Below are 11,630 nucleotides of genomic sequence, written 5' to 3' on the forward strand. Positions count from 1 at the left end.
GATGTTTCTCTAAAATGAATTCCGGAGGATTATCCCTTGATAGGAATGTAATTTCTTCTTTTTACATAAATAACAAACTGCTTGACAGACTTAAACCATGTGAATTCTATATATATATATATATAGAACACCATAAACTTTGGTTTACTATGATTTATTTACTTACTTATTTTACTATTTTGTGTAATAGTAGTAGGTACCTTCAGTCATCCTGAGCTGTTCGTTGCAGTCTCAGAGCAGGTGTCAGTTTCAGCTTGCTGCTTAGCTGAAGTTTCAGGAACAATGGATGGCTGAGGGTTGATGGGGCACTGGCAGCTTTTCCTGGTAAGCTGATTTTAGAGTCAAGGTCAGTCATGGTGTTAGACTAAAGATCCTATCCTTGATACCAAACAAGGAGTTTAAATGAAGGCCAAAGTCTGCTAAATCCTACTTTTGGGGGGCAAAGTGTCTTTTTAGAGCTATCCCATTAACTCACTTTCTGTTTTCCATATCAAAGAAGATTTCCCCTGGAGAAGGGAATGGCTACCCACTCCAGTATTCTTCCCTGGAGAATCCCATGGACAGAGAAGCCTGGCAGGATCTAGTCTATGGGGTCTCAAAGAGTCAGACATGACTTAGCAACTAGACAACCACCAGAAACCTAAGGAGAGCTATGTTGAACTTAGTAGCTCAGTCGTGTCCAACTCTTTACAACCCCATGGACTGTAGCCGGCCAGGCTCCTCTGTCCATGGAGACTCTCCAGGCAAGAATACTGGAGTGGGTTGCTATGCTCTCCTCCAGGGTATCTTCCCAACCAAGGGATTGAACCTAGGTCTCCTGCATTGCAGGCAGATTCTCTACCATCTGGGCCACCAGGGAAGCCCCAATCTATGGAGCTAACAACCTGCAAGAGTTGGAGGGATGAAAAATGAGAAATAACATGAGAAGAGGGGAGAAATGAAAGCAGTTTATGTAAAGAGGATAGTCACTTTCCAAAGACAAATGCATTTCATTTTTAATGCCTAATTCATGCTTTCTACAATTGACCATATTCATTCACTGCTTATGCTAGATATTAGGATACAGAAATGTTTTAAGAGATGGATTTTCATTTTGAGGAACTTAAATATACCTTAAATCCCAAGCACAACATACTAAGAACACTATAATGTGGAATATAATTAAGGATTAAAATGAGTGGTGACAGTGCTTTGTAAAAGTTCTGAGGCTTTGGGGATCAGGTTGAATAGAAGAGAGCAGGTGGGCTCCATGGTGGAGATGCTATTTGAGCTAAATTTCTGAAGGGAGAACAAAATTTCAGTTAGGTGGAAAGGGGGCTCCCCCACAGAATTCATTACATTCAGATGTAGTCTCCCTAATAATATAGACCCCTTAAATGCCTGTCGTTTCTTAGCAAGAGTGGCTGAACTTTCCCCCTTTAATAATCTATAACTGAATCTGTAGTTTACTTATTTTGTGTGTGTTGTTTACTTCTACTTGACTTGAATTCAGATGGAAACAGAGAAGCTAGTTTGAACTGATTCACATATACAATAGGGAGCAGAGAATATTAGTGCTAAGCTTTCTAAGAATTTGTTACTGATAGCCTTATTAAACTTAAATATAAGATGCATTTTGAAATTCATTGTGTCCTCAAGGTTATGTAACATCTATTTTTATTCTTATTAATAGGGATCAGAAGCCTCATTAGGTTTAAGTGTCACTGGTAGATTTAAGGCTTACATAGAGATGAAAAGCAAAAATACAGGTGGATTGGGACAAAAGGAAGCAGGTGGGGGCTCTAGGGTGAGAGAGAAGGCGAGTGGCTGAATTATTCCTGTTACAGTTGTAGAGTGCCAAGAACAGTAGTTTCAAGTGCAAATTTAGCTTCTAATATTTACCTGTTTTTATATCAAGTTTGATCTGTATTTATATGCCAGTTAAACATCTGTATATTATAGGGAAATGATACTTGAGTGTATACATAGCTTTGGCAAGGGGAAAAATTCAAACACTGTAATGCAATGCCTGTTCAAATCAGATGAAGTGTATTTTCATGTTCTTTTTCTTCCTATCAGATTGAATTTGTAACCTCAAATTAAGAGAAATCAGAACTCAGTGTGAAAATGATAAGACTATGTTTCTTTCAACTAATAAAACTGTGTTTTTTAAGATTGTAGATCATCTGATACACAGATGATGTAAATAGCACATCCCCCATACTCTTTCAATGTTGCTGCTTGCCAGATGGCTGCTACTGAAAATGTCTACATTTAGACAAATCCTGCTGAGTGATTCTCTGTATTATAATGTGGTTTTCATTATGTAGACAGTCTTATTACCACTCACTTTCATAGAATGGGAGGTAAAGAATTGGGAATAAATATGCCAAAAATTGCCTAAAAATCATGACCCATTGAATTTTAAAAATGAGCATTTACATTTTCAAATCCCCATGTTTGTTTGTCTCATTATACTGTACAATATAATTAGTAATGCTATTTTGAAAAGGTTTATGCGGTAATTAGCCAACTGCTGAAAGGTTTGAAGTTCCTAGGAATATAGACGTATGAATTCAAAGAAAGGAAATAGAGTTTATAAAAGTATTGCTGGGCTCTAAGAACTTTGATAAAATATAATCAGATGAGAATGTGAGCAACTGGAACCCTTCTTGAACTTGAGTCACTATAGATTTGAAATTCACATAACTCCAATTCTTATTGGACACCATTCAAGGTAATTTAGTTATTGAAATAATAAGAGAACCTCATTATATGTGGATTATATGTCTGAGGTGTTCCTATTGCAAGGACTCCAAGGGCAGCATTTTAGAAAATTCTGGGATATTAGGTACTATTAAAAGGAAGAATTTGTTGCCAAGTAACTAATAGCCTCATTGCAAAATGCAGTGACCTTTTCTGAATTTCCATCTGACTTGACATTTTTATCACGTAAGTTATACTGTTGACTGCTCCCTTTTTGAAAGTTTCCTTCCTTGGATTTCATTGTTCCCCTTCCCATTCTGATCCACCTCAGTTTGGTTTTCTTTGTTTTCCCAACTGTGGTTGTCTCTCAAAGCCTTATTCTCATCTATCAGAAAATATTACAAATATGTAGCAGAAAGTATTTTAAAAGATCTTTGTTCTAGTTCTGCCTTTACTACCAGTTTTATAGTGAGCTTCTTTTGATGTTGATTTTCTTATATTAGAGTAGAAAATTGAGTTAATTTCTGAAGTCCTTTCTGAACATAGTGTTCTGGGTTTCTCTGGATAAATGATTCATACATCCTGAAACCGTCTCTACCTGTTTTGTATTTCTAACTGCATTTAATGCAATGTGTGCAAAACTAGACTTCTTTTTCTCCCAAATCATCTCCCCTTGACACCTGTTCATTTTTATCGGTGATTTCTTTAGTCTCTCAGGCTAGAATCCTTGGAATCATCTGTGACTATATACTTTCCTTTGTCTATAATATGTAATTCTATTCTTTTCAAATCCTTGTCATTTTTTTTTTTTTTTTGGTTTCCTTTGGGATGAATTGGGGATTCACCTCTTCTCATATTTTATAGTCACAGCTTAGTCCAGGCCTAGTCCTGTTGTCACCTGCTGTCCTAATAAGTTAAGTGGTTTCCTGAGGTGCAAAAGAAGGGCAAAATGTATTAGTCTTCCAGTGCTGCCATAGCAAAATGCCACAGTTGGCTTAAACAATAGGCATTTATTTTCTAACCGTTCTGTAGGCTAGAAGTCAATGATCAAGATGCCAGCTGATTTGGTTTCTGGTGAGGGCTCTCCTCCTAGCTTGCAGATGGCCACCTTCTCTTTGTGTGCTCACATGGCCTTTCCATGATGTATGTGAGAGTAAGACGAGCAGGCACTCTGGTTTTTACTAAAACAAAAATTTATTATTTTTATACTGACATTAATTTTACTGATCAGCACTCCACCTTTATGACCTGATTGAGCCTTAATTATTCCCTAGAAGTACTGTCTTCAAATGCAGCCATACTGGGAGCTAGGGCTTCAACATGAATTTTAGGAACACAAGCATTCAGTCTGTACAGAAGCCTAGCTGGCATTCAAATGCAAACGCAGAATTGGAAACTGAGGAGAACATTGAGATGATGCATCCAATCCAAAGAATTTACACAAGAGAGACAATAACTGGGATGGGGCTGCAAGTGGAGTTTGGAAGATGGCTAGGAGTTAGGTCCTGGAGAACTTTCCTGGTACTTCAATAGGAAAGTATGGCTGTGCCTTTCACATGGAGGGAGTGAGGATGCTTGCCAAGCTAATTTGGACATATACATGGATTCCTCATCTACTCTCCTTCTAATTCACCCTGTTACATCCAGCTAGGCTTATCTCCCTAAAACAGCATTATTTCATCTCATTATATCATTCAAGAACTTAAAATTTGGGCAATACCGGAAGAGGAAGATGGCGACTACCTTAGTGGCTGCTGGGGAGCTGGGCTGGCACCATCCTGGGGGCCTGAGGCCATTGCCTCCGACTGGGAAAACCGGGAAGTTTCCACAGGGACCACTGTCATGGCTATGCAATTTGCTGAGGGTGTGGTTCTAGGAACTGAATCCAGATCAATCACTGGATCATACATCGCCAATCGAGTGACTCACAAGCTGACCCCTATTTGTGACCATGTTTTCTGACCCCTATTCATGACTGTATTTTCTGTTGCCACTTAGGCTCAGCAGCTGATATCCAGGCAGTAGCTGATGGAGTCACTTATCAGCTTGGTTTCCAACAGCACTGAGCTGAATGAGCCTCTGCTGGTACACACAGCAGCCAACCTCTTTAAGGAAATGTGTTACTGATACCAAGAAGACCTGATGGCAGAAATCATCATTGCCAGCTGGGACCCCCAATATGGGGGGCAGGTGTACTCACTGCCCATGGGGAGTATGATGGTTCAACAGTCCTTTGCCTTTGGGGGCTCTGGGAGCTCCTATATCTATGGCTCTGTCAATGCTACCTACCGGGAAGGCATGACCAAGGAAGAATGCCTGCAGTTAACTGTCAGTGCTCTCACTTTGGACATGGAGCAAGACGGCTCCAGTGGAGGGGTGATCCACCTGGAAGCCATTGAGGAATCGGGGTAGAGTGGCAAGTACTTCTGGGAGACCAGATTCCCAAATTCACCAATGCCACTTTACCACCTCTCTGAATCCTGAGATTCTAAGATATGATAAGAGACACCCCATACTGCTGCAAAATGCAATAAACAGTTTGTCGGTGAGAAAAAAAAAAAAAAGAACTTAAAATTCATTCAAGAATATCTTGATTCCAGGCCTTCTGTTGGCGGCTGCTGCTGCTGCTGCTAAGTCACTTCAGTCGTGTCCGACTCTGTGTGACCCCATAGAAGGAAGCCCACCAGGCTCCCGCATCCCTGGGATTCTCCAGGCAAGAACACCGGAGTGGGTTGCCATTTCTTTCTCCAATGTGTGAAAGTGAAGTCGCTCAGTCGCATCCAACCCATAGCGACCCCACAGACTGCAGCCTACCAGGCTCCTCCATCCATGGGAATTTCTAGGCAAGAGTACTGGAGTGGCTTGCCATTGCCTTCTCCGCTGTTGGCTGCTATGAAGGGCAAAAAGGTGAATCAGATCCTGGTGTGTGCTTTCAAGGGGCACATAGTCTAATAAAAATATATAAAAGTATCCAAGATAGAAAGTCACACTCCATAAAAATGGTGCAGTTCAGTTCAGTCGCTTAGTCGTGTCCGACTCTTTCTGACCCCATGGAATGCAGCACGCCAGGCCTCCCTGTCCATCACCAACTCCCAGAGTTTACTCAGACTCATGTCCATTGAGACAGTGATGCCATCCCACCATCTCATCCTTTGTCATCCTCTTCTGCCTTCAATCTTTCCCAGCATCAGGTTCTTTTCAAATGAGTCAGTTCTTCGCATCAGGTGGTCAAAGTATTGGAGTTTCAGCTTCAACATCAGTCTTTCCAATGAACACACAGGAGTGATTTCCTTTAGGATAGACTGGTTGGATCTCCCTGCAGTCCAAGGGACACTGAAGAGTCTTCTCCAATACCACAGTTCAAAAGCATCAACTCTTCGGCGCTCAGCTTTCTATATAATCCAACTGTCACATCCATAGATGACTACTGGAAAAACCATAACTAGGCAGACCTTTGTTGGCAAAGTAATGTCTCTGCTCTTTAATATGCTGTCTAGGTTGGTCATAACTTTTCTTCCAAGGAGTAAGTGTCTTTTATTTTCATGGATGCAGTCACCATTTGCAGTGATTTGGGAGCCCCCCAAAATAAAGTCAGCCACTGTTTCCACTGTTTCCCCATCTATTTGCCATGAAGTGATGGGACCAGATGCCATGATCTTAGTTTTCTGAATATTGAGCTTTAAGCCAACTTTTTCACTCTCCTCTTTCTCTTTCATCAAGAGGCTCTTTAGTTCTTTGCTTTCTGCCATATGAGTGGTGTCATCTGTGCATCTGAGGTTATTGATATTTCTCCTGGCAGTCTTGATTCCAGCTTGTGCTTCATCCAGCCCAGCATTTCTCATGATGTACTCTGCATATAAGTTAAGTAAGCAGGGTGACAATATACAGCCTTGATGTACACCTTTCCTGATTTGGAACCAGTCTGCTATTCCATGTCCAGTTCTACACACAGATTTCTCAAGAGGCAGGTCAGGTGGTCTGGTATTCCCATCTCTTTCAGAATTTTCCACAGTTTATTGTGATCCACACAGTCAAAGGCTTTGGCATAGTCAGTAAAGCAGAAGTAAATGTTTTTCTGGAACTCTCTTGCTTTGTTGATGATCCAGCAGATGTTGGCAGTTTGATCTCTGGTTCCTCTGCTTTTTCTAAATCCAGCCAGAACATCTGGAAGTTCACGGTTCACATACTGTTGAAGCCTGGCTTGGAGAAGTTTGAACATTACTAGTGTGAGAGATGAGTGCAATTGTGCAGTAGTTTGAACATTCTTTGACATTGCCTTTCTTTGGGATTGGAATGAAAACTGACCTTTTCCAGTCCTGTGGTCAGTTCTGAGTTTTTCAAATTTGCTGGCATACTGGGTGCAGCACTTTCACAGCATCATCTTTCAGGATTTGAAATAGCTCAACTGGAATTCCATCACCTCCACTAGCTTTGTTCATAGTGATGCTTCCTAAGGCCCACTTGACTTCACACTCCAGGATGTCTGGCTCTAGGTGAGTGATCACACCATCGTGATAATCTGGGTCATGAAGGTCTTTTTTGTACAGTTCTTCTGTGTATTCTTGCCATCTCTTCTTAATATCTTCTGCTTCTGTTAGGTCCATACCATTTCTGTCCTTCATTGAGCCCATCTTTGCATGAAATGATCCCTTGGTATCTCTGATTTTCTTGAAGAGATCTCTAATATTTCCCATTCTATTGTTTCTTCTGTTTCTTTGCATGGATCACTGAGGAACGCTGTCTTATCTCTCCTTGCTATTCTTTGGAACTCTGCATTCGAATGGGTATATCTTTCCTGTTTTTCTTTGCTTTTTGCTTCTCTTCTTTTCACAGCTATTTTTAAGGCCTCTTCAGAGAGCCATTTTGCTTTTTTGCCTTTCTTTTTCTTGTGGATGGTCTTGATCCCTGCCTCGTGTACAATGTCATGAACCTCCGTCCATAGTTCATCAGGCACTCTATCAGATCTAGTCCCTTAAGTATTATTTCCCACTTCCACTGTATAATCATAAGGGATTGATTTAGGTCATAGCTGAATGGTCTAGTGGTTTCCCTACTTTCTTCAATTTAAGTCTGAATTTGGCAATAAGGAGTTCATGATCTGAGCCACAGTCAGCTCCTGGTCTTGTTTTTGCTAACTGTATAGAGTTTCTCCATCTTTGGCTGCAAAGAATATAATCAGTCTAATTTCGTTGTTGGCCATCTGGTGATGTCCACATGTAGAGTCTTCTCTTGTGTTGTTGTAAGAGGGTATTTGCTATGACCAGTGTGTTCTCTTGGCCAAAATCTTATTAGCCTTAGCCCGTCTTCATTCTGTACTCCAAGGTCAAATTTGCCTGTTACTCCAGGTGTCTCTTAACTTCCTACTTTTGCATTCCAGTCCCCTATAATGAAAAGGATATCTTTTTTGGGTGTTAATTCTAAAAGTTCTTGTAGGTCTTCATAGAATCATTCAGCTTCTTTAGCATTACTGGTCAGGTAATAGACTTGGATTACTGTGATATTGAATGGTTTGCTTTGGAAATGAACAGAGATCATTCTGTCATTTTTGAGATTGCATCCGAGTACTGCATTTCGGACTCTTTTGTTGGCTATGATGGCTACTCCATTTCTCCTCAGGGATTCTTGCCCACTGTAGTAGATATAATGGTCATCTGAGTTAAATTCACCCATTCCAGTCAATTTTAGTTTGCCAATTCCTAAAATGTCAACATTTACTCTTGCCATTTCCTGTTTGACCAGTTCCAATTTGCCTTGATTCATGGACCTAACATTCCAGGTTCCTATGCAGTATTGCTCTTCACAGCATCAGACCTTGCTTCCATCACCAGTCATATTCACAATTGGGTGTTGTTTTTGCTTTGGCTCCATCTCTTCATTGTTTCTGGAATTATGTCTCCACTGATCTCCAGTAGCATATTAGGCACCTACCAACCTGGGGAGTTCATCTTTGAGTGTCCTATCTTTTCGCATTTGCATACTGTTCATGAGGTTCTCAAGGCAACATTACTGAAGTTGTTTGCCTTTCCCTTCTCCAGTGGACTACATTTTGTCAGAACTCTACACCATGACCTATCTGTCTTGTGTGGCCCTACACAGCATGGCCATAGTTTGATTGAGTTAGACAAGGCTGTGGTCCATGTAATTAGATATGTTAGTTTTCTGTGATTGTGGTTTTCATTCTGTCTGCCCTCTGATGGAGAAGGATAAGAGACTTATGGAATTTTCATGATGGGAGAGACTGACTGAGGGGGAAATTGGATCTTGTTCTGATGGGTGGGGCCATGTTCAGTAAATCTTTAATGCAATTTTCTGTTGATGAGTGTGGCTGTGTTCCCTCCATATTATTTGACCTGAGACCAAAGTATGGTGGAGGTAATGAAGATAGTGGCGACCTCCTTCAAAAGGTCCCATGTAGACACTGCTACACTCAGTGCCCCCACCACTGTAGCAAGCCACCGCCGATGCACACCTCTGCTGGAGACTCCTGGACACTCACAGGCGAGTCTGGGTCAGTCTCTTGTGGGGTCACTGTTCCTTGCTCCTAGGTCCTGGTGCATACAAGGTTCTATTTGTGCCCTCCAAGAGTCTGTTTCCCCAGTCCTGTGTAAGTTCTGGCGGCTCTATGGTGGGGTTAATGGCGACTTCCTCCAAGAGTGCTTATGCCATACCCAGGTCTGCTGCACCCAGAGCCCCTGTCCCTGCAGCAGACCACTGCTGACCCGTACCTCCTCAGTAGACACTCAACACAGTTCTGTCTCAGTCTCTTTGGGGTCTCTGGGTCCCAATTTCTCCCCTCCTTCCATCTTGCTGGGGTTTCTCTGCCCTTGGACGTGGATTGTCTCCTCACAGTAAAGGGTTATGTTACCGTATAGCCTTTTCCTTATTGTTATTTATTATTTTATCACCGTTGAGAAATAAAGTTTCACTTTGAACTTTTAATATTACAGCAAATGGGTTGGTCATTTACGAAGAAGATTCAACAGAGCTTTAAAGCGTTTGAGGAAACACAGAAAGAAACCAAAGAGGGGTACTGAAATAATGGAGACAGCAGTGGATGAGGAAGGATATGGTGACGAAAAGGACCAGGAGACTACAGGTAATGACAAGGATTTAAAGTTGAAGTATTTGATATTTGATTGTTGTTATCCTCATCTTGGTTCAGTTGATGCTTATTTTGTTATCCTGAAAATGTTTGGACCACAGGCATATCAGCTTCTGAAATAATATCATTAGCATTTAGAAGAAAAGAAGGTGGACAAGAAATATGCGAGGTTGTTTGGGTACCATATTATTTGGTATATGTAGTTCAGCCCTTCAGGGAAACAAAGAAATAGAATCTGCTTGCCCTAATTCTGAAGCTCCATAATAGACACCCTTGCTAAGTAATAGTGGCTGTGGTCCTCCATGTTGTGTTGACTACATGACAAATCCATTGAAAAAGAGCATAGCCTCATGAATCTGACAAATCTCAGATCAAATCCTAGATCCTAGCTAATCCTAGTTTCAGCTTCCTGCTCCCCAAAGGTACACAATGTAGTATTAAAAAAGGTTCAGAGATGGGATCTCAGAATCACACACCAGGGACTACCTGGGCCTCACTTCACTTGTGCAAGCTTACAGATCCCCGAGCCTTGGCCTGGATTCCCTCCTCCCAAAGCAATTGTGAAGGACCAAGTTAGAATAAAATGGTTTGTGGGAAAAGGAGTATTCTTCAAGGAGTAGAGGACTGGATTGAGAGTCAGGAGACTCAGGCCATTAACTAGTGTTTCAGTGGGCAAGTAACCTTTCAGGTCCTTGATAGCATTAGGTGAGATATTTGTGTGTATATGTGTGTGTGTGTGTGTGTAGCTGAAGCAATATAATGTATGTGAAAATGCTTTGAAAATTGCAGTGCATTACTCAAATGTAAGGTGTTAATTTCTAGCCTCAGTTATGGAGAGGAGAAGAGTGGAATACTAGACCATTAAACTGAGTGTCAGGAGATTCTGGCTTTAGTCCCAGTTTTCCTGTTATTTACAGTGGGAGCTTGGCTAAGTCCCTTAACCTTTGCTCAGTTGATTAAACTGCAAAAATAGAGATTTTGACTATATGAATAAGAAAAGTGACTTACATCAGAAAAAACAAAATCCTTATACAAGGTATTATATATGTGTATGTAATTGATATATTATTTATATAAGGTAATACATAAGTATATACAATAATAATAATACATGTATATTATTACACATGCTTATATATTATTACTCTGTATAACTTTAATGCAGTACATACATGCATATATATATGCACATACATATGACATTATAAGTAGACTAATAAAACTTGATTTCTGTGGGCAGTTCTCCAGGGCATGGGATTAAACTTTGTTATTCAGAAATTGTCATTGTAATGGTATTTGTTGTAGTATATCAATATGTTGTCTGTATGCCTCACTGTAATAAGATGATATATTGACAAACTGAAAATAAGCTAATTGTAGCACTCAGTATATAGTTGGAGAACTTTGTTGCAATCAGTTCCTTGTATAACAAGTATGATGTATGTATACTAGTTTTGAATTGTTTTAATTCTGCTTTACTTTTCTCCTGTAGCGTTATTTTCCCATTGAGAAGAACGCGTACCTTTCAGAGCAGAGGAGACGTCTCTGTCCCAGTCATCTAAATCTGGTGGAACATTTTAGAAGGATAAAAACTTTTGTTGTGTTTATTTTCAGATATAAAATAAAGTTATAGTTTGTGTGCATCAAACCTTATCCTAATTCTTATTAAAAGTAGCTTCTATGTACACCCGGGGCGGATTCATGTCAATGTATGGCAAAACCAACCAATATAATATTGTAAAATAATTAGCCTCCAATAAAAATAAAAAAAGGGAGGGGGTATATGTATACTTATGACTGATTCATGTTGAGGCATGACAGAAAACAGCAAAATTCTGGAAAG

At 40.4% G+C, this 11,630-nt stretch overlaps 1 protein-coding gene and 1 pseudogene across 1 annotated transcript in view; both read left to right on the forward strand.

The window, feature by feature from the left end:
- FMR1NB (FMR1 neighbor) overlaps positions 1-11,416 on the forward strand; it is a 49,537-nt gene extending 38,121 nt beyond the window's left edge. Inside the window, exons 5-6 of the mRNA XM_055393522.2 lie at positions 9,633-9,781; positions 11,280-11,416. Of these exons, the coding sequence (XP_055249497.2) occupies positions 9,633-9,781; positions 11,280-11,296 (166 nt within the window). The 3' untranslated portion in view covers positions 11,297-11,416. The remainder of the gene's footprint in view (positions 1-9,632; positions 9,782-11,279) is intronic.
- LOC129534985 (proteasome subunit beta type-6 pseudogene) lies at positions 4,418-5,162 on the forward strand (annotated as a pseudogene).
- Positions 11,417-11,630: the final 214 nt, after the last annotated feature.

This window comes from Moschus berezovskii, chromosome X (assembly GCF_049115385.1).
Source record: "Moschus berezovskii isolate FMDL1 chromosome X, NW_MosBer_1.0, whole genome shotgun sequence".
Classification (NCBI taxonomy): Eukaryota; Metazoa; Chordata; class Mammalia; order Artiodactyla; family Moschidae; genus Moschus; species Moschus berezovskii.